This window comes from Fistularia commersonii, chromosome 26 (assembly GCF_037954325.1).
Source record: "Fistularia commersonii isolate RoL2024-O1a breed Wild chromosome 26, RoL_Fcom_v1.0, whole genome shotgun sequence".
NCBI lineage: Eukaryota > Metazoa > Chordata > Actinopteri > Syngnathiformes > Fistulariidae > Fistularia > Fistularia commersonii.
The window spans coordinates 4,333,390-4,359,903 of record NC_141309.1 but is presented as its reverse complement, the minus strand read 5'-3'; the positions used below and the strand labels follow the sequence as shown (position 1 = coordinate 4,359,903).

At 39.5% G+C, this 26,514-nt stretch overlaps 2 protein-coding genes across 2 annotated transcripts; both read left to right on the top strand.

The window, feature by feature from the left end:
- The first annotated feature begins 2,510 nt into the window (after positions 1 to 2,510).
- ccdc112 (coiled-coil domain containing 112) lies at positions 2,511 to 8,975 on the top strand. Its single transcript, XM_086173688.1, has 13 exons — positions 2,511 to 2,551; positions 3,475 to 3,602; positions 3,857 to 3,978; positions 4,230 to 4,319; positions 4,766 to 4,841; positions 5,171 to 5,297; positions 5,522 to 5,638; positions 5,815 to 5,952; positions 6,058 to 6,179; positions 6,370 to 6,493; positions 6,649 to 6,813; positions 7,383 to 7,475; positions 7,556 to 8,975. Exons 1-13 carry the CDS (start codon positions 2,516 to 2,518, stop codon positions 7,610 to 7,612), a joined length of 1,395 nt encoding a protein of 464 aa, XP_086029814.1. The 5' UTR covers positions 2,511 to 2,515; the 3' UTR covers positions 7,613 to 8,975.
- Positions 8,976 to 9,124: 149 nt separating this feature from the next.
- On the top strand, positions 9,125 to 24,518 carry pggt1b (protein geranylgeranyltransferase type I, beta subunit). Its single transcript, XM_086174193.1, has 9 exons — positions 9,125 to 9,308; positions 9,675 to 9,793; positions 11,457 to 11,521; positions 12,423 to 12,574; positions 12,889 to 13,021; positions 16,837 to 16,882; positions 19,715 to 19,899; positions 20,446 to 20,554; positions 22,635 to 24,518. Exons 1-9 carry the CDS (start codon positions 9,181 to 9,183, stop codon positions 22,799 to 22,801), a joined length of 1,104 nt encoding a protein of 367 aa, XP_086030319.1. The 5' UTR covers positions 9,125 to 9,180; the 3' UTR covers positions 22,802 to 24,518.
- Positions 24,519 to 26,514: the final 1,996 nt, after the last annotated feature.

The following is a 26,514-nucleotide window of genomic DNA, read 5'->3' as shown; positions in this document are numbered from 1 at the left end:
ATCCTCGACTATCCTCTCCCTATTCTTGGATCACGTCTCACAATATTTCCAAACAGACTATGAGCTTCTAAGAAGAGGCCACCTCTGTTCTAGTTTTTCCATATCTGCCTTTTTTACAGACTCATAGCAATATTGGTTTTGACTCTAATTTCAGTTAAAAAAGTCACACATGACTGAATTTGTGGACATTTTACATCTGGTGAGCGAGTATTCCTGTGAATGCAAGAGTCATTTTAAATGCTCTGCATGTTGAAAACTGTGTGTGAGCATGTCTAAAACAGTCTCACTGATCTGACGTTCAGCCCCAAACCCATTTCACACAAAGTGTAATAAAATGCACAATGAAACATAGGTCATAAATCAAGATTTTACAAAAGACAATTGCAGTATTACATTATGTTTTTTAGTGGATTTTGCATTTACTCACATAATTCTGAATGACGTCAGAATCTGAGTGACAAAATCCAAGTAAAATATCATAATAATAATCTTCCTTTCAGCTACTCCCTTCAGGGCTGGCCATAGTGAGTCACCTTTCTCCATGTAACCCTATTCTCTACACCCTCCTCTCTCATATAATAATAATAATAATAATAATAATAATAATAATGATAATAAAATCCCCCGATGAATGTAAAGTCTGAATTGTGATGATAAGAAATGTAAAAAGATTTCTGTCATTCTAAGGAATGCATAGTAGATTGTTTTGCAAAGAATTTGCAAATACAAATACTTCAATAGGCAGCGCAATGGTTAGTGCTCCGGCCTCACAGCATATAGGACCTTGGTTTGATTCCGACAGGGTGAACAGGCTCCAGGATCCCCCGTGACCCTGAGTGCAGGATAAGTAGCAGGTGATGGATAAAACGCTTCAATATGTGTTCCTGGAAAAGCGTAGTATTAGTAAAGAAGAATAACATCAGTGAAATCACATTTAGCAGCTTTTTATCTTAAAGCAGTTGTGGCAACGAAAGGATAAATAATCAGAATCTAGTCATTCAGCACTCTAGTCTTCATGGCTCATATAGATTTCTGAACTGAAACACACTCTGAAAACTCCATCCGATAGTTTGGTACGGTTGCCTGACCTGTTATGACAACCAGCCGAGAGTTCATCCAATTGTTCCATTTCTCAGCTCAAGTGAGTCACTCAGCTAAAGATGAAGATGGGAAATTGTAACACTCTTCATTAAGGAGAGCGGTTGCTATTTATGTTGGAGCGACAACTCTGTCTTTGCACCCAGGGGATAGACCATTCCCAATAACTGCACTCAATAATGGATTCAGAAGTCTATTTATATTTCAGTTTCTCTCTCTTCTCTCTCTCTCTCTCTCTCTCTCTCTCTCTCTCTCTCTCTCTCTCTCTCTCTCTCTCTCTCTCTCTCTCTCTCTCTCTCTCTCTCTCTCTCTCTCTCTCTCTCTCTCTCTCTCTGTCTTCCCTGTCACTTGGCCAGCTCTTATAATAATTATAGCTTTTGGCCATCATAAAATGGCTGCTACAGAAATAACCAAGCTTAGGTAACATGGCAAAGTCAGATGTTTCTGTGCCTGGGGAAGTTTATGTGCTCCCCTCATTTGCTTTTTTTTAAAGAGTAAAATCTGAAGGCATTCACTGGATATTGTCAAGTCAGGCTTACATTCTTGTTGTTTTATCATGGTTTTGCAACTAGCGTCCAGGAAAACTAGTTTAAATTCGTTATGAGTTAAACACCATCCTCAGGTCCCAAATTAAAAACATGGATGAATGAAAGCATTTTAGATACATGAAGTTTTAATGCAAGTTTTAACCACTTAGAAAGATGACTCTGCTTAAGGAGAAATTAAACACATGGAAAAAGTGAAGCCCCTGGCAAAGGTCACACAATTATCATGGTGAGAGCAGATGCATCAGTGGTTTCTTCAGTTATACCTTCCAGGCCAAATCACTTCTCAGGTTGTTCATTTTCTGCAAACATCCCCCCCTGCTGGTTTCAAATAAGCATAACGATTTACTATGAGGTAGTGCCCCTCATTATTATAGAGCCAGTTTGCAATTGGCTTATATTTGTCAACAGAAGATACATATATTCATCTGGAACAAGAAAAACACTGTTCTAGGTCCCAACACAGTGAAACTCCCTATTAAACTTTCTGTGTTTCACAAGCTGGTCTTCCAATCTTTGTTTCTCTTTTCAGCCCAAGGGTACATCATTTGGACTAAAAAGCGCTATCATATCTAAAAACAAATCAATTTCCCTCATAACATAACATAACATAACATAACATAACATAACATAACATAACATAACATAACATAACATAACATAACATAACACTCAGTTGTTTATGGAGGAGGGCTTGATGCAATATTTAGATAATGCAATCTATTTATTATCAAAAGTAATTATTATTATTATTGCGGATATATGGAATAATAATGATAGAATCATATTTCTTTCGAACAACATTTCAAGCTAACTTGTAATTGATCTAGAAGAAGAAGTTGTTTACAGTGCTAGTCACCATGGCAACAGCTATGGCTACCACCTGTTCGTGGGAGCAACTTTGCACGGTAGCTATCACGACAGTTGCTTTATTATTATAATAATTGTTTATATCATTGGGAAAACAATTCTAAAAATGTACACTGCAGTATTGTGAAGTAAAATCTTTAACATTCGCGATGCGCCTCGTCGATGAAAAGCGTGACATCGAGCTTGGCATTAGCATTAGCCGTCTATCGTTAGCTTCTGAAAGCTGAGTTTTCTTTGTTAACTCGTTGGACTAATCTTCTAGGTCACACAAACTGGAGCTGTTCCACCTCCGGAGAGTTATTTGGTAGTTTTTTTCCACTAAAATCCTCCTCAAACAATCTGTCAAATTCAATGCGTGTACTTTCTTTGTTTACAACATGATGGTGTCACTGTATCATCTTCTTTTTTTATCAAACAGATTAAGTTGATACGAAGTGGCTATCATTACAGAAGTATTGAATATTTATCAAGGCAAATGTCATTTAAAATAATTATTGTCGGCTAAGTGGTCCCTCTGCTTTTATTTTGAACTTTTCTGTCCCATATTAAACTCTGAAACACACCTTTATGGGGCAGCTGCCGGTTGAATTCCCAGCTTCTACTGTCCTCATGCTGAAATGAGATGAGAGATGAGAGATGAGAACAACTTTATTAATCCCGAAGGAAATTGTTGTGCCAGAATTTCAAGTAAAAAACATAACAGTAATAGATGATAGTAGTAAGGAGGAACTGTCCTCCTTTCTACTAGTGCCCAAATGTCGTGCCCAAATGTCCTTGGGCACAACACCCAGCCCCGAGTTACCCCAAATGACTGACAAAATTAACTTGTCCTTTTACCGTGGTTAGTTTAGTCTGGTTTAAAGTTTATTTAAAACATCTGCAAACGTCCACAAAATATCCATGATTAATCTTTGCTATGTGCAATGTGATTCACTATCTTCATCCATTTTTAATTCTGCAGGAAAGGGGAGACGGTGCCATGCAGCAATGCCGATCCCCAAATCCTCGCCGGACGAACGATATGGAGGAGAGTCAAGTCAGAAAGAAAGTGGCGCTGTTTCTCAAAGAAGCCGAAAGGAACCGGAGACAGTAAGTTTTGGATCCATGTTTAGCTTTTTGTTGTTGTATTATAGTTCTTCAAACATTTCTCTAATGTGATTCACACTAGACATAAATATGTCCATGCATGTTTTAAAAAGATACAAGTCAACAACCTAGTGGTATTTTTCAATGCATGGCAACTACAATGTTCTATGTAAATGTAATGATTCATGTTTTTTGTGATATACATCACATAATCCAGATCAAGGCACACTTTTAGATTCCCTCCTTCCAATTCACAGGATTGAAATGTTGGAAAAAGAGAGGATACTGAGCGTTCAGTGCAGAAAAAATGGCTGGACTGATGTGTGTTCAGAACCGGAAGAGTATGAGAGAGCCCTGCGAGAAGAAAGGATAGCAGAGAGTGGGTCTTTATTTTTTATTACACGAGCTGAAAATTTCCTCGAGACATTTTAATGTGTTGGGTTGAAAGGGTCTTTCACTGCACTAAAATTACCCTGTATTTATATCCTTTTGAGCTCAATGACCTTTTCTGCATGTTTGCCGAGAGGGGAATCATACCAGTGAAATAAATGACCCCCATTTGCCCTCAACATATTATCACCGTGTATAAAACATTTATTCACAATGCGCTATGTATTTTCTTACATACAGAAGTGAATCTTCAGAAGCAGCTGGTGAAGATTCAAAATGGGATCCGAAAATTTCAGAGACAGCTGATGGATGTGAAACCAACTCCAAGTTGTAAGTGATATCGGTTAGATGGTGTGTTTATGTTTTGTTTTTTTGTGACAATTCTTTTGAAAATATGTCCACCCTTCCATAAATTGTACAACCTTTCAGCGCAACCCACACATTGGGATTGCAGTGCCACTGCCTTTATTAAATAATATCAGTATTTGAGTCAACTGGGTTTTGAAGAAGAATTGCGCTTTGTAGGATTATGTCTCTTGCACAAAGCAGGTGCTACCAAAGTTATTTTGCAGTGTGGAAAAAAATCTTCTTTATGAAACAATGGTAAGGTGTTTTCCGTTTAAGTATGGGTTCTTGTCACATAACTGATTGATTGAATTGCTTTATTGAATTCTTGACTCAGCAGTGTTCTTTTTAGTGATATATAAAATCATTCACCAAGGTAAAGCAGTAACTGCAGTGTCTTTACAGCTCAGTGTTCTGCATTTCTGTTTCAGTGATTGAGAAGCTGCAGAGGATAATGTCAGAGGTTGAAATTTCAATCAACGCTATGAGGGAAGAGCAGCACTCATGGTAAAAACACACTGAACAGTTTGGACCGAATTAGAATGAGAAGGTCAAAACTACATAATTAAAATGTACTTTACTAATAAGCGCCCCTCAACAAATACAACTAAGCTGTTTTTATTGATATATCAGTGTGCTTTATACAACTCCCAGTCTGCAATTAAATACTCCCTTTACACAGTAGTCAAAAATCTGCACGAATCTAAAACAACCAAGTAGGCAGGCAATTACCCGGCTTAAATGGCTCTTACCTTTTTTTGGAATACATTTATGGATGATTATGGAAATGTTGTGGATACTTATGTGCTTTGCTCTCTCTTCTACTCTCCTCTTAGCTTTGAAGAGCTTATGAAGGAGGAGAGGGTATGCAGACAGGAGATTACTGCATATGAAAAGAAGATAGAAATCTGGAGGTTTGACATTAAGTCAGACCATAAGCCTCATGCAGCTCCCGTGGTTATGGTACATGTCATTTTTCCTTCATCTGTAATAATATGTTATTTACAGTTATGCTGAAAGATATGGTAGGGTTTGGCTTGACTGAAGGTTCTCAGACACTAGCGTGGGTTTCTGCATACATCTTTGGTTTCATCGTCATGGCAATGTTTCATCATTTGTCTTGGAAGATAATTGTCACATAAGAGAAAAGCATCTAATCGGTAGTCATAATTTCCCATCCACAAAAGAACAAACCCCTCAACAGAGACCTCCCTGGCGAGGTCAGAGCACTAGAATCTTTCCTTCAGAAGACAGGAGGCAGCTGTGGTGGCTGGGAGGAGTACGACCACCAAGCTTTCCTCAGGGTAAGGCATCACTGATTCCCGGCTTGGAAATGTTCTCTTATTTTTTTAATGGATTTTCTTTTTTCCCGCCAACTTCAAATTCTCCCTCTGGCCCACTCATTAAACTTTTCATCGCTGTTTTGCACTAGCCCACATTCTGCTCTTAACTGAAGCATGCCAATTTGCTTGACTTAAAGGTTTGGACCAAGCATGGCGGGCAGCCTGCATACAGGAAGGAGGCCAAATTGTATCTGCCCAGTAAAACAATGCAGGAGATACAGCAACATGAGGACTGGTACCAGAGGCTGCTTTATCTACAGGACAGGAAGAGAGAGGTACAGATCATCTTCAAATGGTTATTAACAAGGTGGTGTGACTTGATATGATGAGGGGAAGCTTAAAAAATGTACTAGAGAGTTTTAATTGGTTATCCTCCTCAGGTTATCCGAATGTGGAAGGCCAGGAAATATCAGGAACTCCAAACAAGGGTACAGAGGCAAAATGAGACAGAAGAGGCAGAGAGGAACAAAAAAAGGGCAAGGAATCAAGCTTGGTTACAGAAGTGAGTGCAAAGTTGAGGAGAATGACGTTCTGATTGATTAGGTAGAGAAAATTTTGATCATATCATCAAGGCAATGTAACTAACATCTTACAAATATAAGAACACACCATTCTGACAATCATATTAAATGTGTGCAAGCGATGTTATTTTTCATTTTTATACCTTGAGCTTTTTCTTTCCCATGATTTAGGGCTAAGGAGGAGAAGAGGGAGGCAGCCCAGCGTCTAGAAGAATGGAAGGAAGCGAAGAGAAGGAAAAAAGAAGCAGAGCAGCAGAGAATGGCTGAGGAGATACGAAGGAGGAGATTGCCGAAGGTACATCGGAGCATGAATGAAAAGAAGCTATATCTTTCTACCTTAATTGTTATCAGGATCGCGTCACAAGAGAAACTTTGTACAAAACATTTAATAAAAGTTGCCAGATTCCACAGCAGACAATTTTTTCTATCTTAAATGACTGTATTCATCAGGAGGAGCGACGGCCTCGGATTGAAAGGAAGCTGGCCGTTGATGAGCTGCTTCAACTGAAGAGAGAAGAGGAGGAACAAAAGGGGACTCAAGAAGAGGAGGAAGAGAGGGAAATGGATGAGAGCAGAGAGAAAGAAACACAGTGCAGCAAACACTTGAGTGAAGAGGTATAGAGTCTGCCAGAAATAGAGTGAACTGTTCATCAAGCTATAATGGCTCTGTTTTTATGATTATGATAACCCTCTCTGATGCCCTTGCATCTCCTCTTTGCTTTTTAATATTTATTTGATTTGTTATAAATGTTGTTGTTTTATTGTTCCACGATAAGCAAAAACTTGAAGTGCATATGTTATTGGTGATTCATAATGGTAGCAGTATCATCAGTCTGATAGCCAGAGAGCACAACTGCTCGGAGAGATGAGTCACCCTCTTTTGTCCTAGACCATTTTTTAGCAACTATGATAAGTTGCTTGAAAAGAAGCAACAATGATACTGACACTTTAGAAATTTACTGCCACAGGTACTGGAGTGGATGCACAAAAAAGAGAAATTACACTGGCTGCAGCACAATTTCTTCAGGGCATATGACTCTTCCTATAGTGAGAACAATTGAAAAAACAGTTTTCATCTAAAGAAAAAAAGCAATGTTTAAATTCCAATAAAGTACAAATGAACACAGTGTAAACATGAAAGCATTAAGCTAATAAAATCTTTGCATGTTTATGCATGTCTGTAGGATCTTCACAAGGTGCAGGTAAAGCTTCAGGAGAAACTAATGGAAGAAGAAGAAGAAGAAGAAGAGGAGAGGCAGGAGAAATTGACGGAGAAGGTAAGATTGATAGACTAGCTCCAAAGACAAATCTTTACAGGTTGAAATTTAAGGATGTTTCCAAATTGTCCCTTACGCAGGTGGATGACCAAGTCAGCAAAGACCCAACTCGACTCAAGTGTCTCACAAAGAGATAGGAGGAGAGAATGAAACACATTGACCTCCAGAAGGGGAGCCTGTGCTAAAAATGGCTCACGGGTCAGATTAGCTTTACTGCTTTCCCCTTTATTACAAACACAAAGATTTCTGATAGGAATTTCGGCATAGAAACTTATGATAAGCTTTTTACCAGGGTAAATTAAGTAGCTGAGGTTGTTATAATTATTATTTTCCACCCTGAATTCCTCCAACTTACAATTGAAAAAAACAAAACCTAGACTGAACATTTTACTTCACCCAACACCAAGTTTTAATCATGTTTTGTGTTGTTGAATAGCCATTCCAAGTTGGGGACAAGGTTTATGACCAGCAACCATCTTTTTTCTATCACATGCAGAAAGTATAGATAGAAAGGCGGATAATAGGATTTGAATGAAAGATAAAGGGCCAGCTGTAAAATCATTATTTATAGAGACGGTGCCGAGGGGTGGGAAATAAAGACTCCCCTGCCACTTTATTAAACACCTATTTGATTGCATGTCATCCCCCAATCTGCCAATCATATGGCAGCCACCCAATGCATGGAGACATGTAGACTCTGTCAAGACAACCAAGTCCAAACCAAGCATCAGATTTGGGAGGAAAGGCTGTTTTACTAGACGTGCTTGATCTGAGGGTCAGAAACTTCCGATCAGCCGTTTTATCAACAGCTTGAACTGGTGTGATTTTGTGGCGGATGGTTTTCTGGCACATATTCGGCCCTTTAATATCAATTGAGCATCACTTAAACGTCCTCCACAGTCACAGGCAACACATCTAAAGGGACAGCAAGTACTATTGTGTGATTTATATTAAAGTCTCTGAATAATGTTCCCAGTGCCTTGTTGAATCCATGCCATGAAGAAATTGGGGCAGTTTTGAAGTCTAAAAGAGGTCTGTAATGTTATTTGCCAGGGTTTCCTAACAGAGCAGTCTGTACATTGACATTTAGTGTTCAAAGACAACGGGACAAACTTGGAGTTTCAAAGCTACAAGGGCTGGGGTATAAAGTTACAATAATGGAATGAAAAAATAAAAATTTGGCCAAAAAAAAAAGATACACAAGAAAATCACAAGTTGATGAGGCATGACTGAAATAATCTGGATGCCATCCGCAGTGAGACCTTATAGAAATATAAGAACAAACACAACAATATTAGTTTACTATAAAGCCAGCAAAGAAGCCTTCACACCAGTTTGTCTCTTGACGATATACAATATGTTGTGATTTAATGAGAAAATGTTTGGATTTTTTTTTTGTGTGTGTGTTTGATTAAAGTATTGGTCGATCAGATATTGTTTATAATACATTTTTCCTGTAATTAACACTTGGTTTATAGACAAAGCCAAATAAACTGAAAAATCTGCCCTTCGGGTCTCGTAATGACATGGTTTAATTTTATAATTTTCTTTGATTTAGTTGGCGGGTCATTTTTATTATTTCGGCTTCTCAAACGTAATGCAGAAAGTAGAGTGAATGTTTACATGCCCAGTGCAGTGCACTGTAAAGCTTTTATTTTGAAAAGTTGTGTACCGGAAAAGATTCCCCATCGCTGCGGATGGAAAGATGGCGGAAGAGGAGAATCAGTTTGAGGAATATGAGCAAATGGACTTTTTGAGAGACCGACATGTACGGTTCTTTCAGAGGACGCTTCAAGTGTTACCCGAAAGATACGCCTCTTTGGAAACGACCAGGTGAGCAAACTGGAATCCAAACCGCTTCTCGGAATCAACCTGGACCGGCCGAGCCGTACGAGCTAGCCGCGGCTCAACTTGCCGCCTTGAATGGAGGGTAGCATTTAGCTTAGCTTAGCATGTTTGTTTGTCACATCAGTGAAGGAGTTCTGGAAGTTATGACTGACTGTCTTTAGCACAACAGGCTTCCTACGAACTAACCGTTCTCCTTTAATATCAGTCGTTTAACTTATATGAAACCATGTCGCTAGTTGAGATTCTGAGCCCTTTACACACTTAGCTAGCCCATATATCAACTTTTAAAAATGTTCTACATGGTGTTTCAATGGGGTTTTCATTCACTGCATGTGTGTTGTTCACTTCCAGGTTGACCATTATCTTTTTCGCCCTGTCTGGTCTCGATGTGCTCGATGCTCTGGATGCAATCGATAGAAACCTCATGATCGAGTGGATCTACTCGTTGCAGGTTCTACCGGCGGAAGACCGTAAGTCGTATTCTGGTTGTCAACCCGTCCCTACGAGTGAAAAACCCTAAAAATCCTCCATAAACAGGGATTGATCCGAGCACTTTGGTTGCAGGCCCACTGCATAAAAACAAAATACAACACAGTGCTCTGAGCAAACAATTTCACTGGGCTTATCTGTCCCTTGATTTTCTATCTATTGTAGTATTGTCATTAACAATGAAACCCCTGTCAACAGGGTTGTGTGAATCAAACAGTGGCATGATGAGGGAAACATGCAGTGAACATTTTAAATATTTGCAAAGGCCATTCCATGGCATATTGATTTATCACGCTCATTATTGCTTTAATTCAAAATGTTGTGTCTAAAAATGCACTGAGAACATTCAAATGGTTATGCTATTCACAATCTTTTGTCAGTTATGGGCAAACTCAGTTTCACCGCCTGTATTTGTCATATATATTCAGATCTTATGAGCTAGTGTTAACACAACTGGTTGCATTCTTCAGATATCACATCATGCACTTGTAAGTCTTTGCATTTTCATGAATGTGGAAGAGACGGGCCAGTCATGCATTTTAGAAATTTTCACGAGTTACAAAATTGGAATTCTGCAAGCCTGCAAAGTATTTTAATTCTGTCTGAATGCTTAAAGTTGGTGTCCTCCAGATGCCCCTCCTCCCCCACCCAGTCACACTCCACCTCTTTGCATCACCAAAATGTAATTAAATATGTACTAACTTGTTTTTTTCGTTCTCTAATAAGCCACTCTGTGCCATCTGCTAAGATGCCCAGTTAGTTAATTATTCAGCAAATCATCAGAACTTGTGCTGGGTGGTGCTTGTTTTGGCTGCCATATGTTTGGTGTCTGGCACATAAGATACACCCTCACAAGCGGTTGAGATCCCCTTATGGGTCACAATTAGGGACATGTATTAACAATTCAAACTTGTAACATTGTGGCATGCTGTGTTTTTTCTTTCTTTCTTTAATTTGCCTTGGCTGAATAAACCAAGCTTTTCAGACTACTCTTTTTAAAATAATTGTCAGCAACCGAAACAGATATTTTGTCTCTGATGCCTGAATAGTCTACAGTTCTTTTAATTTCCACTGTTCCCTTCAGAGGTTGCCAAAGCAAATCATATGCTTACATCCTCTTCTCTCACACCAACTAACTTCATGCCCTTGTTTGCTTTTGAGACTTCCTTTAGGCCTTTTGTCCAGCATTTCCGACCTCTTCTATCAAAATATCCACTTTTCCCCCTCTATCCATGTCCAAACCATCTCATTCTGAATCCCAAAACTTCTAACATATGCTGTCTCTCTGATGGGCTTATTCCTTGATGACCGCAGTATAAAAGAAATTAACCTCTTAGGCAAGAGTCCCGATAAAATGTAGTGCAGCCTGAAAGTATCACACTAAACATATTGTTTTGTTTTTGTGATTTCTGTGAGATGCTGTGTTCATGCTGTGACCATTAGATGGCAGCATGACACAGCATGTTGTCACCGGTAGTTCATTTTGAGACACTGTTGCTGCATTCCACTGAAGGTCAGCCAAGTGTCTTACGCTTGACTGACTTAGAGAGGTGATTTTTTTTTGTTGTTAATATATATATATTTCGCTATGTGTCTTGATTCCCATCCTTTGTAACATTGTCTTTTCCCGTTTCCCCTCCCTAGATTCCAATCTCAGTCGTTGTGGGTTTCGAGGATCATCACATATTGGTATTCCTTACAGTACTAAGGTACTATCTATTCTGTGGATAAGGTTTCAAAGCTGAATTCCTCCGCACCTTTCAGTTCAAGATTTTGTTCAGAACAGTGTATGTAATGCTGCGATCACTTGGTTCTCCTACTTTCCATCTGCGTCGGATTTTGTTATTTAATGATCCTCATCCGTTGTAATCCTCCTTCTGAAGCTATTTGAAACACTCAAAATAATTTGCTGTTGCACATTAGTAGGAAAAAAGAATAATTTATTTGCCTCAGAATAGCAGCTATAATAATACCCGTGATTGTGAGTGTATTTGTCACACTTTAATTGCTGCACATGGATACTTAGCAGTAAAAGAAAATTAAATCTGTGTGGCTTTATGATAAATTCAGCCACCTGGAAATTATTATATCCAAGAATTTCTGCCTGCCACTTAAATTTATTGTCTCTAGAAAACACAGAGGAGTGTTGGGTTGCACTGGTGTAACAAGGAATCCTGAGTATTTGACTTAATTGGGGCTGACCGTTAAGAGCTTTGTGGGAAGAGATTTAAATTATGATTTGGATTTTAAAGGGAGCCAGCGCATTGAGGCTAAGCCAGCTGAAATATAATGGGGTTTACCAGTACATGTCATTCCACAAAGTACCGTTTTGGATCAAGTGATTGGGCTTCAGACAATTTACCCCTTATTAGAAGCACTGTCAATAATCCAGCCTTGAGGTCACAAGGACTATGATTCCAGCATCTTTGATGGAGGCTAGAAAAACAAGAATAGTATCTGTTATTTGCAAGTTCATTGATGTATCCAAAGGGTGAAATTCCTTTTAGGTGGTGGGGGATGAAAGTTATTTTCTGTATCCACATTTACGGCCTATTTCAATAAGTACATCGTTATGTTGTTGATAGTGTCTCATGATGATTTGTTGTTCAGGGTCCAGGGGTGCTCCATCCATACGACAGTGGCCATGTAGCCATGACCTACACGGGGCTGTGCTCACTGTTAATACTGGGAGATGACCTGAGCCGCGTGAACAAGAAGGCCTGTTTGGCTGGTCTCAGAGCACTGCAGTTAGAGGACGGCAGGTCAGTCCACACATACTCAAATTAGCACCTGCGCCCTGATCTGCTCTGGCACATCGTCTCTGACTCACATACACCTGAGGTCATGTAAAGACTGGCCAGCCTAATGGGGACTGATATTATTGCACTCGCTTTGGTGTACACATGCACACACACGCATACATGAAGTAAATCATGTGTGGCATATAACATTGTTGTGGACCGAATTGAACCTCATGAAATGCTGAAATCTGTTTTTGTTGTTGCGAATCCCAAATCTACACATTTCCGTCCTTTCTTTTTTTTTTTACTGTGTTCATGTGAATCTCTGCTTTCAGTTTCTACGCAGTGCCAGAAGGAAGTGAAAATGATATACGGTTTATTTACTGTGCAGCCAGTATCTGTTACATGCTGGATGACTGGTCAGGCATGGATATCCAGAAGGCCATTGAATACATCAGAGGAAGTTTGGTGAGTGGATTTGACAAACCTTAGATGAGTCATTAGAATGGGTAGATAGAGATGCTTGCATGTAACCTAAATAAACATGAACCTACATAACTATAAAACTACGGCCATTTTCAGATCATTTAATGTGTTCTGGCTGATCAGATCACAGGCAAACAGCCTTAAGTTTGGGATAGTCAGGCATTTGAATACATTTAACGCGACTACTAAACTCCTTCATGCATCATGTATGCGGCTTGTCCAGCACAGTGGTGACTGGAAGCATCTGAGAGCCGAGGGAAAACACAGATTTAGTGGACTGCTGTACACAAACACTCACTGTGAATCAAATTTTGAAAACGGTGCCTATCAAAAAACCTTACCTTGGCAATGGAGAGCTATTTAGGGCAAATAACATCCATTCCAAGTTATTCTATTTTCTTAGCTTTTGGTGTGCTTGTAATATTATATCTATTGGCTAACACTTGGTGATCTTTCAATGTTTTTCATGTCAAATGTGTGTCCGGACTGTGAAAAGATGTGGGCAAAATGTAGCCCCATGCTCCTACAAATGTGGGGATAGTGATGGGATGTCAGTGGAGCATCAGTGAATTAACACCTTTTCGTTGTCGGTTCAGGAGTGGATCACCTAGGGTGCATTTTAATGTCTGAAAAAGGAACCTTGTTTTTCCAAATTTCATAGCATTACTTGAATACTTTAAAATGTGGCCGCCCATCTTAAATGGGTTGCAGTGGATACTTAAATATTAATAAATAAGTCAGGGTGGGGTTTTGCAGTGTTGTCTTGATCTATAGCAAATAGTTTTCCGCTACAAGACTTGTGCAACTAAGATTTTTTTTGGAATGGTGGGTGATGTATGATTCATCAGTCTTGTCATTCAACTATCTCAGATTATTTTAACACAATAATATTATTTATCTCTGTGACAAGAAAAAGTTAATTTAAATGTAATTAAAGCAAAATATTTACCATGAAACTGTTATGCAGTTCCCTTACTGCATGCAACATTCCAACCTGTGTGTTCCCTACAAACCTATAGAAAACACACAACAAGAAATCATTAACAGGTAGCTGTAAATTAAGACTTTAGAGTTAAGTAGGCTACCTGTGACATCTGGTTGATTCTGAACCGTCTCTAGAAGTGCAGTTAGTTGATGTTAAATCCTTTTTTTTCTTTCTTTTTTTGTGAATATATGCTGGCAAATAGCAGCCTGTTTAGTCAGCGCCACTATCCTTCTGTTGGCAGTATTTAACAAATGTTCACGCACTGACCAGACTGTAACACACTTTTACCTCAGTGTCGGCTATCTGTTTTGGGATTAAATGACAGGCATTTTTAAAAATATGCAGCCTTTTCTGAGCATTAACAGGCTTCACAGTGAATACGCGTGAATAAGCTCCATTTACAGCATAACTGTATAAAATCTTTTTAGCCCATACTAAGGTGAATATTTAATGTAGGTTACCTTTCGCTGCATTTCAGATGAACTGAGTTTTGCACCAGTGCCTTTCAATTATTGCTCCTGTATAAACATGAAGCCCAAATACCCTGCAATGTGCTGCTGCCATTTTGCACTGGTGAAATCTTAAGAAGCTGGTATTTGAGGAAGTAGTTGAGGGAGGTCTTGGCCAGCACAGACGGTTTATCACAGTGGTACTTTCGTCATTCAAAATGGACAGTCACGGATTTTATAAAGTTAGATCTATATTACAAGTGTCCTTTTCTAAAATCTTAAAATGCGAAAGTAATTGATTAAAAAAAAAAAAAAAATCCCCATCATCAAAACTGACAGTAGCCATCATTTGGAAAAAGGTATTCAACTTTTATTAAGCCGCTTCTATGGAGATGATGGTCTTCAGGAGCTGTACAGCAGCCAACCACCAGGGGGAGATCAAGACCTGTTGTCTTCACCTCACTGGACCTATCACATGGTGCAATGCCTCTGTGTCTTGCATCTAGCAGCGTCTTGACATTCAAGCAATTTTATAGGTTCAAAACCAGTTAAAACACCTGGGAAATCTAGCAGCATTAAAAGTCTTTGAACTCAACTTGAATTGTGTCCCATTTTTTAATGTATTTTTTTAATTGGTTCAGTGTGCAGTAGGAGAATACAGATGGGTCTCCTTTGGCAATAACCTATCTTCCCCCTATGTCATTGATCATTTTAAATGCCAGGATAGCTGAACATATGCTGGCTGTGCTCAGTCATAAAACGATTTTTATCAGCTCGGTGCAGCAGTAAGGGAATGAACGTTGCCCCATTCTTGCATAATGATCGCTCCATTGCTTGGCAAAAGAAACAGAAAAATTGTATTTTTGGCTGCATTAAAGTGCAGTCAAAGTGATCGAAGAGCAGAAGGCTAGATGAAATGCCACATTCCTCACCAGGAGAGAATTTCCCTCAATTTTTCCAAATTAAATTGATCCATCAAAGAAAAGATAGTCATAACAGACTTAGTCAGCTGAGATTGTTAGCATGTGGACAGATGCACCACAAATCTCAAATATTCTCATAAAAGTACCGTGTTTACAACAGATTTAACACTTTTGTTTTTGCAGTTTATCAACATCTGGTCGTTGGATGTGCATATATGTGACATTAAAATGCATTTCCAGTTTTGACCAGGTCACGCTTACTTACTTCCTTTTTATACGAATGAATACCATGTTATTTTTGCATGCAGTGGCTGAAGATGTTTTTAACAGGCGTGTTAATGCGACTGTATATTACAAGATATGTGCGGGTGTGTTGCCCACTAAGGTGAAATAAAACATAGAATCATGTTTTTATTTTCTGAAATGGAACACGTCGATCACAGCTTCCTTCTATTTTTTCCACTGACCCTTTAAATGCTTTTTAAGGAAGTACCTTCTCATTTTATGTGTTGGATGATCGTAGAGAGCCAGGATGTGGAAGACAGACCGCCAGCTGAGCTAGATTTTACTTTAATCAAGAGAGAGCAATGCAGTCTTGTCAGGTAATAATTAAAAAAGAAAATGAACGTGCAAATCCACATACCTGCATACAGTAGGGCACCTGATTGTTGTCTGGTGAAACTGCAGCACAGAGGAAAACAAAGGGAGGTAAATCACGACATAGCCACAGAAGTGTTAGTGTGTATACATTATCTTCATTCAGAGACGTTATCTAGGGATAAGGCCATCCTTCAGAGTTTCTTTTCTACTTCTCAATGTATTTGGCTCGAGTGATCTGATCACCGCGTGTCCCGCGGGTTTTCCCTGTATCCACTTGTTATCGGACAACTCAGGATACATTTTAATGCCAGTTGTAAACAGTGCTATTGATGTCGTCACACGAAACTGTTGTCACAGCAACTTAATCAGCTGCTTTTGCTCAGCAACCGGATCTCATTCTTACCAAACATAATTCATGCGCTCAATCCAGTTTGGATTTGTGCTCCAAATTAAATTAAGCAACTTGCTCTCTGTATTTGTTTTAATAAAGTCAGTATTCAGATTACCACTTAAAATTCAAATACTCCTCAAAATTCTATATTGTCCCTGTGGCTTTATTAGCCTAGTGCTTTTTTTTCCCCCGTGCCCTTTTGCTGTGCTCTTCTGAAACAAAAGAAATCTCATAATGTCAGGTATAATTAAACAAATGAAACACATTCATGCTAAATTTGGTACCAACATATATTCTAATAGACACAATATCTTTCTCTCTTTACACATATTGGCATATCTATATATTTTTATACCTGTACCTATTGCAACACACCCACACAACGAATAATAACAAATGAAATTATTTCAAATAATTTTTATATATTTTTCCTCCTTTTCTCCACATAGTCATATGACAGTGGTTTTGGTCAGGGAGCTGGGCGGGAATCACACGGTGAGTATGATTCTCTGCTATTTCTGGATGTTAATGACATACATCTAAAATGTAATTTTTAAACAAGCTTTAAGTGTAATAAAAGTATGGAAAAAAAAAACAATTTATGATATTTGAATTGTATTTTTGCTTATTTTTCGCTCCTTACTCTTGTGTAGGGTCAAAGGACAACGTGTATGTTACCTCAATTATAAAGCCAATCTGTATTTGATTTCTACATTTATAACAAATGAGACTAGAGTTGACCACTCGTCAAATGTTAAGATTTATATCACAATAAAAATGTTTTTGGGTGTGACAGGAGCATTTTTGTAAAAGAAAAGTGTGAATGGTGGCTCTGTCATTTTCATTTGATTTCATTCATTTATTTTTTTGTTAGGGTACCATGTACAATAAACATCTGGCCCAAATAGAGCAAAGATTCCAGCTGGATAGCTAATTTCCATCCGTCAAGCGATGTAATTGATTTACAAGATTGCCTTTTAATATCCATTTCTGTAATTGCATTGTGGAATGTGCATTGTTCTCGTTAATTCCTCTCCTGCTCAATGTAAACCTAATTCTGACACAACAGCTCTCTTTCCGAAACAAAGAAACACAGCATTTCAAAATGCTCCTAGACTGATATTCAGCTTTGTCAGTGAAGCTCAATATTTTTGTGTCTTCAGATCATTGAGTAATTAAATGTAACGAATAAATCTATTTTTATCAGCGGATAAGTAATTCTCCCCCTACTATTAAGGTTTAATCTCCATGATTACACGTTTGACTGAAGCTTGGCTTACTTGTGTGCGCCAGTCTGTGGTGTGATTACACATCAGTAGACATATACAGTAGATACCCATTACCCACCCACCCATGAAGCGAGTGTTTGCTCAGCATCAGGACCCCCCACACTGCACTTGGATATGTGCACAGCGCCTTGCACTTCTTACTGTTACAGACGCTTGTTTTTGTACAACAGTGTATTCCTAAACACAGAGAAACCATGTTTCAGGGCTAGAAATCATCCTCATGTTTATGAGTTTTGCTTTTATCTCACTGCTTCCTCTGTGTTGCTAACATACACTCCTGCTCTAGGCCATGTTCCAATGTTTGAAGACCGAACGCTTCCTTTTTGAATGCTTGTGAAAACTTCTCAATTGTAGGTTTCCATAATTATAACATGGGTAAAAAATATTTTTGTGATGTGGGTATTATATTCACAAAGATCATTTTACTCACATGCGTTAAAGCACTCAAAGGACTTTCAAAGTACCTCCTGAACCCTTCCAACCCTGAGGAATAATTTTTAACTCCCTTTTTTAGTGTGGAATAATGGCAATTTTGGTATTGTTTGGTACTATTTTCATATTTCTTTTTTAAAAGTAGTATTTTCATGCATACCTTACAATTAGCATTTTTTTCCCAACAATTGGCTGTTGGTTTCCGTGCTGAAAAGTTGAGTATCATCTAATGCAAACACCACAAGTTTTGGATTATCGGTAAATTTTTACCTTTTTTTCTGAATCTGTCTATTTGGGGAAGCAGTACTGATAAGCCGATTCACCCTTTGTTCACTGGATTCTTATAAATGCAGTCTGATCTGCTGCCGCTAAACTGATCTGCTGCAGGAGTTTGTGTTCAGCACCTTGTTCAAGGACACCTCAGTGGTTGTTGATCATAAGGTTGGGGGCAAGCTCTGACAATACATTCCCCAGGTGGTTTTAGGATCAAACCGGCCTCCTTTTCCTCACGAGCCTTCCTTTTTAACCACTGCCTCGTGAGGCTGCACCCGATTTTATGCAAATCTGGAAAAGCTTATGTCACAGGATCAACAAAGATGCAGGTTTTCAGAAATACAAGGCAACCATGTTTTGCACAGTCTCTGTGACAAATATTGTTTTCCTGCAGCAGGAAGTCTTTGATTTGCAACCCAGTGGACATAGCAGCTCAGAAGTACACACAGAGGAAGTAAAAATTAAATACTGAAATTAATAAATAAAGTCACAAATAGTTACGCCCTACATGCTTTCTGGATCCGTACCTGTGTATCTGACTGTGAGTTTCTGACTCCACTTTTAGATTGCTAAGGGAAAACGGTGTTTCCTAGTTTTGCTTTTAGGGTGAAAAGCCCATTGAATGGAGGTGAAAGGAGGTATACAAACTGACATGTTTGATTCTAGGCTGACATGACACATGAGCAGATTGACAGTTGACCTGAGCGCGTCCTTTTACCTTGACCGCCTTTTGTCTTAGAGATAAGACAACGGAGGTGGCGCGGTTGTCGCTTGGAGGAGTTAAATGTATCCCGAGACCTGAGCAGATGTCGAAGGTGATGGATAGCTCCTTCTCGAAGCTGCTCTGATAACAGCCTGTCGTCAATCAAGTGAACACGGCAGAGACATTAGAAGTGGCAACCACTTGCCAATTTTAATTTTGCCGTCAGCAAATCCAAATAGTTTTGCTTTGATAGAGTTTGGCTGGAGCTGTCAGAGAAAATGCTTCCTTCCACCTCCTTTTTAACAGTTTAATAGATACTTTTGTATTATAGCATAGTAATACAACCATTCCACAGACAGTGCTTCGTGTAAGCGATTTATAAATAAATAAATTTTAAAAAAAAAGTGAAAAACTAAAGTACAAGCATGCCATGACATATTTTGCTGGGGAAAAGGGCCCATACACAGACACAGTCTATTTTTACTGCTCTGCCCTGTAATCATCTTGTCTGGCATCAAATTTTGCCGAACATCCAAGCAGGTGGAGCACTTCCAATGTAATTGGGATTGATTGTGTTAAAAACTGTGTTTATGCATAACTGACCACCAGTCACCCGTCTTGTGTTACCAGGCGGTTGGACATACTGTGCGATTGCCTCCCTTTGTCTGATGGGCCGACTCGAGGAGGCTCTTAGTCAGCGAGAGCTGGATCGGATTCGACGCTGGTGCATCATGAGGCAACAGAGCGGCTTCCACGGGCGCCCAAACAAACCTGTAGACACTTGTTACTCTTTTTGGGTGGGAGCTACATTAGAGGTACGTACATGTGGAATGTTCAAACACCGCTGCTCGTTTTTTTACAATTTTGCCCAACAATAACACATTTTCATCAGAAAAATGTATAGTAAGTGATATCTTAGCACGCAAACCCCTCCTGCATGTGGGTCATAACAATGCCTGAGGAACATACATCGACTCATAATCCCAAAACCTGCCAGCAAAACGGTTATGAGTAATCACGCCGTGAATTTGTACATTTCTGGGTCAAAACCGTTCCCCAGGGTGAAAATCTGCACCAGCCAAATATTTGTATATGATTAACACTTATCTGATGTTTTCTCAAGAAAGGCAATATCCGATGCTTGTTGTAGATAATGACTGAGACGCTGCCCATTCACAGGGAAATTCACAGCAATTACAGTTGCTTTTAATTAGACCGTACAAAATGAAGCTGAATTTTTGCATGTGGAATGACAATATAATTCTTACCTTTTTTTATGTATTACATAATCAACATCAGTAATTTAACATTACTCCTGTTCCCAGCTTCTTTCTAATATTCTACTGTCTCTGCTCTTCCAGCTGTTAGACGTGTTCCAGTATACAAACTTTGACAAGAACAGGAACTTCATCCTGTCCACACAGGATCGGCTGGTCGGCGGCTTCGCGAAGTGGCCAGACAGCCATCCAGGTATGGCCGATGTTGTGGAACTGCAGTTTGATCACTGATGCTGTTTAGATGTAGAGGCGCAGTGCTCAATGGTGTTTGTCTTGTCACTGCATTGGAAACCCAATGAGAAAAAAAAAACAAAAGTACGTATGACTATTGGTTATCAATATCCTTTTTGTCTATTGTATCACCATGGTCAGTCACTCTTTGTTTTTTTTTTTTTGTTTTTTACTTTACAAAGGTGGATCGAGGTTGGCAAGAGATCAGCTCTTGTAACCTTAAACGTCCAAAGGCGTGTTCGTTTGTTCTCGCTTGCCCGTGTAATGTGTAATTGATGAGTCGATTGTTCATCGTTAGCCCCGAGGACACAGAAGAAGAAGCTCCTCACGTTACAGAAACAAAGCAGGGGGAGATTGGCTTGGAAAACCATTGAATCATAGATGCACTGTGTTGAGAAATCCTTGTAAATATCAAAGCACAAAAGAGAATTTTAACAAACGCAGGGCTTCTTCTTCAGGAAAGGTAGAGATTGTGCCGGGACCAGTGCAGTCCTGCAACTGTTTCAGGAAGATAGGATGGTAACAATTCCCTGCCACAAAAGGAACAAAAAGAGATTGTCTTGCCGATGACTAACTCATGAACCTAACTGTTCTTCGAACATTTGATTCAACCAGATCCAACCAGTCTTCACAAATGCTCTTTAGAACATTAATTGTAGGAATGGTTTGTTTTGTGGAGCAATGCTGCCCCAAATTCACAAAGATAACAAAGTACTCTCTCTGATTAACACATAAAAGTATCGTAAGCGGCGTAAAGAAGCCTCGCTTTGATTACCGTCGGAAACATTAGCGATGGATCGTCTCATTTAGGAGTTTTGAATGTGTCACTTTCTCGATGTTGCTTTATGACCTCCGTCTGGAAATCCCAAACTTTTGTTCTCCTTACATTCAAATGATGTCCCATTTTCTCTGATATCGCTTCATGCAACTTTGTGCATGCAAGGCTCAGAGAGGGCAAGGAATTGCAACAAAAAAAAAAATTGAATTTACAGTTGACTATTTACAGTTGAATGATTTTATCATTGTTGACAGTCAAAAAATGTTACGAAGACGATTGCGCAAGTGTTCAAACAGTTTTGGTCTTATACTGTAACTGAAAAGGATTTCACAATCCTGTGGCCTCCTCTCTTGCATCCACTTTCAATTAACACGCCAAGCTCAATTGTATGTTTGTATAAAGTCTCGGTTTAATGTTAGGTGATTTAATTGTCACTGGAGAATGAGCATACCCAGGACAGAAAATGAACTTGCAATGTTTTCCTCTGTTTTTACAGTCATGAATGCATGGTATTGTAAATGAGTAAAGCTTAGGGACTAAAAGATATAACATTTATGTCTGACAAGGGATTAGGCCGCTGCAGAAACCCTTACCCATTAAGAGTTTTACAAGGGTTCATCATGACATTTAACCATTTATTCTAGTGTACAACAAGGGCTGAGGTTGGCTATACCATGTCATTTTACAATTTAATGACATCTCATGCTGCAAGCTACACAGAGGTCCCAGCCTCCAAAACCCCAGGGAACCATGGTCCAAGAGGGTCATTGCATCAGTGTGTTGGTCTCCTCCCTACATCTCTCCAGTATTGCCCTCTCCTCAGTCACTAAGAATCCTGAATGGCGCAGCCAACACTGCTTTGATTTATTCAGAAGTCGGTCTTCGGTCAGCTGTCATTTCATTCAATTATTCTTCCATTTACTGGCCTGCGCAGCTTTCCTTGGGTCGCAAGGCCACTCCGAATGAATTATTGATATCCACTTAAAGGCGCAGTAAAAGAGGAGTCTCCTGCAAAAAATGATGCAACGGAAAAATTGGATTATAGTTTCATTCACTCAGTAATGGCACGCTAGGTGCCGACCGTCGTCGTGCTTTTTGGGCTTTTTTGATGTTTACATATTTTTCAGAAGCAAATGCTTCTGCTCTGATAAATGTTAACCATGACTGACCTAATTTCTGTTCTTTTTTTTTTTCCCCTCCTCTTGTGCTCATCCCACATTCTGCTCCCTATTCATTCCTCCTCTTTGCCCTCATGTTCTACCAGACCCTCTCCATGCCTACTTAGGGATATGTGGCCTGTCCCTAATCGGAGAGCCCAGTCTGAGGAAGGTCCATCCAGCTCTTAACATCACCCAGAGAGCCTTTCAGCACCTCCAGCAGCTGCAGCAGACATGGAGGGAGAATATTGGCAGCTGTGGTCGACAGCACTGACAACGGCATGATGACCTGCATATCTGCCTCTGAGCGTGTTTGGTAATCAGGAAACGGCTCGTCGGTTCGAGGCAACTTGACTTGTGTATCTGGACGCCGTCGGCGCAGTAGCCAAAGCATTCAGGAATCAGGAGTCTTTCACACTCCTGTCACACACTTGTAATTCGGAGGAGGTAAATTTGAATCAATTTAGAATATTTTTTTTCTGTTGAGCAATATAAGCCACACATGTGCTGCCTTTTTTTTTTTTCTTTTTTTTTTATTAGTTGACAGTAGCAGCATTGTGGTTTTTGAAAAGTGAAACATGTGCCAGAAATAAGTCACTGGAGACTTGAAGACTTTCAAGATGCCTTTCTTTTCTTTTCATCCTTTTTTTTTTCATAAGTTTATTGATATCTTGGATTATCTTCTTTGCACATCCACACACGGCTTTTTAGCAGAACAGCAGCAACGTCCTAATCTGTGTCGTCACCAGCACCTTACTGGGTGAAGGTTCTGCAAGTGTTCGGCATAATCCAGCGTGTAATATTGGGGAAAACCAAAATGTAGCAGCGTGCTCACACACGAAATATTTTCAGCTGTACTGCTCCATCTCATGCGAATATTTGGTGTCATATCAAATACAGTCAAACATGAGCTATCACAAGGCCTGTGGAGAAGGCCGTGATAATTAAGAGAGATGTACCAGCTGGTCTGTCGGGTTTTAGCCTCCCCCAGCAGTTTTAACAAGCTTGCTGAAGGCTTCCTTATCAGAGACGGATCAGCAGCCCCTGTTGATCACTCCTGTAGTATTTACAGGCACAGTAATTTCTCACACTTGACATCATGTGTGAACACATCAACACACCCAATATGATAGATCTTTAGCATAATGACCTTGAACTATGTTGTTCAATGGCTTAAAATTACCTGGCAGTTTCACTGAATTTAATTAAAACGGCAAAGGTCCCGCTAATGCCCCTGTATTTTAACAATAACAAAAGATAAAATACTGAAATCCTCTCGCCTGAATTCGGAGGATCGTTTGCTCCTTTGCCCCCAGGGCATCCCGACCCACACACCACTCTCGAACCTCTTCAGAGCGTTCCCGAATCCCAGAGGCGAGTCCTGCCTTCCAGGCCCGCTCCTCCGTACATCTCGCTTCAAGTTCCTCCACTTTCCCCTCTCCTCGAGCTGTGAACTTATGTAGTGGGGGGATTACAGTGGTAGTGGAACAGCTGCGGTGCGCTTGGGGGCCGGACGGCTCAGCGCCAGCAAGAACCTTCAAAGTTCAAATGTACAACTGTTGGAAGAGCATTCCAAAAAACTTTAAAGAACAAAAAAGGTTAAAAATAGAGTTAATAGGAAAAAAAAAAACAGTTGAAGCCTTTCGAGGGCAGTTTGCCAGAAATTAATAATCCACCAGTTTCCACTTTCCCTGCTTGTTACAAGCCCATTTCACATCAATAGAAGGACAGGGCAGTAGGGCGCTATGTTTAGCTCATTTATTGGACCAGGATAAGGAAACAGGTGTGCAGATCTCTTCTGATCACCTGCTTCTTTTGTGGCTTCACCAAAGACAAGGTTATTAGAAGACACCTGTCAATCCAATACACTTGTGTCACCTTCTTCCATCATTGGAGGACAGACAGCGAAAACCCACAGTTTATTTAAACGTAGTCTTAACACTGATGAAACATTCTATTCAATTTCTCCTTTCATAAGTCAACCCCTCCCCTTCCCACTCCCCATTTTGTCAAAAACACCTGCTTCCTTTAATGACAAGGAGGGTACAATAGCACAGCAGGGTACAAGAGTAGAATACGGTGTCCTTTTCCTTCCGCTGCCCTCGTTTTGACAGAAGAAATGAAAACAGCACCTTGTCGGCGATGCCACACCTCACCCCGTCTCCTTCAAAAGTTTTCCCTCCCCTCCTTTTTTTATTTTTTTTATTATTTTTCCCAGAATTAGAAACCAGATCAAGCAGGGCAACTGAGACAGCAGAGGAGACTAGCAGAATAAATAAATAATCCGCCTGCACATCTATTATTAAAAGTGAACTGTCGGGTTGGAATGTCGAGTCTGCTCAACCCCTGAGTGTTTGGGCGTCTCGTACCTTATGTTTTGGTGAAAGTAATGTGCTCTGTGTTTATGTTGTGCTCAAGATGAACTAAGCTATTTATCAATTGGAGCTTCTATTGCTTTTAAAAATTGAAAGTGTATTGTCCCGTCATTTTTGTCTTATAAAATACATTTTTGATAAGTTCAAGTGTTCAAGATATAACCGAGGGTTACAGCTGCATCTAATCTGTCAAAATTGTATTTAATTATCGAATAATTACATGTAATGAGCGTCAGCGTTTTATTAGAAATCAGCATTTTTTTTCCCCTTTTTCCTGTATCATATTTCAATGTTAAGTGGTCCCAGCTAAGAAGAGAAACAGCACTGCAGTGCCAAATCAATTCAAATTGAATCATCCAACCGCCTAATGGTTTCCCCCCATTTGAGCTCCATCCTTAGTCTGCATTCGCCAAGTCACATGGCAATAGGACTTGAACTAAAACGTACCCCATGCAGAGATATTCTAGCATTCTGCCCCTCCGAATGATCCTTTCTTTTTTGGGGAATTTTGCAGCAGCACGCTTGGATCGAATACAAAAAAATTGCCCACCTTTTCCACCAAGAAAAGCACTGATCGTAAGTGTGTGATAAGGAGAAGAGAAATACTTAAATACACAACACTTCCTCCTCCCGTCTATTTAGATGCGTCGACAAGTAGAACTGGTTCTCCCAGAATTTGGCTTTGGCCTGTGAGTTTGATCGCTAATGTGTTTCACAAGGAGGGAAGAATGTGATTAGATTGTCTATAAATGATTACTTTGAAAAAGGATGGCGAATTATTCCGCCACTTGCTGCAGACAAAGCCTGCAGTGGTTTATTGTATTTTTGCCACTTGTTCTGCAATTGCTGCTCTCAGCCAGATCCTGCTAAAAATGTCCTGGCGGATGAAAAGAACCTTTATGAACTAACACGCGCAAAACGGTGACGATAAATCATGTAACAATAAATGTAATGGAGTATATTTTTTCTATGCTTTGTAGAAATATCAAGTGTAGATAAATATGTAAATGTCTATAAATATGTGACTTCTATTGTGCAAGTGCTTAAGATGGAAAATGTTTACAGTTGCATTGGAAAGGTAGGCAGAGGATATGCAAATATTGGTATATGATGGATGATAGACATTGCTTTGAATTGAGAATGTTGATTTTAGCTTGGCCGTGAATACTGTATTTATAGTAAATAATAACATCTCACAAACTTGTGTTGGGTTTTCTGAGACTTTGTGACTGATTTATCCTTAAATCTCATGTTTCTGCTGAAAGTATTTAGACACTGGATTTGGTGGAGTAGATGAAACTGGCAAACGAGGAAAGTTAGAAAATATTTATATGTATATATGTATGTGAATATATATATATATATATTGGATTTAACCAACAGAACAGTGAACCTTGGCAACAATGGGGGTCATTTTTTTAATCATTTCAGTTTATTTCTTGCAAATGTTTCCGTTTAAAGGTGCTACTATCTATGTGTTCTAGGATTCCTTTATTGTCACAATTTTGTTTTCCCAAGTAATCTTTCATATCCATTTAATGCAGAGCAGAGAACTTGCTCCCTCCCGTCATCTCTGGGTCGCAATAGAGTTGACACCTGAATGTACCCTCAG

What these genes read in the sequence shown, in the direction of transcription:
- ccdc112 (XM_086173688.1), top strand. Translation starts at nt 2,516, where the DNA reads ATGGCTACCACCTGTTCGTGGGAGCAACTTTGCACG. An exon ending in AGGGAAGAGCAGCACTCATG is followed by an intron (nt 4,842 to 5,170) that starts GTAAAAACACAC and finishes CTCTCCTCTTAG; the next exon opens with CTTTGAAGAGCTTATGAAGG. An exon ending in GAAGGAGGAGATTGCCGAAG is followed by an intron (nt 6,494 to 6,648) that starts GTACATCGGAGC and finishes TGTATTCATCAG; the next exon opens with GAGGAGCGACGGCCTCGGAT.
- pggt1b (XM_086174193.1), top strand. Translation starts at nt 9,181, where the DNA reads ATGGCGGAAGAGGAGAATCAGTTTGAGGAATATGAGCAAATGGACTTT. An exon ending in CTGCAGTTAGAGGACGGCAG is followed by an intron (nt 12,575 to 12,888) that starts GTCAGTCCACAC and finishes CTCTGCTTTCAG; the next exon opens with TTTCTACGCAGTGCCAGAAG. An exon ending in AATACATCAGAGGAAGTTTG is followed by an intron (nt 13,022 to 16,836) that starts GTGAGTGGATTT and finishes TTCTCCACATAG; the next exon opens with TCATATGACAGTGGTTTTGG.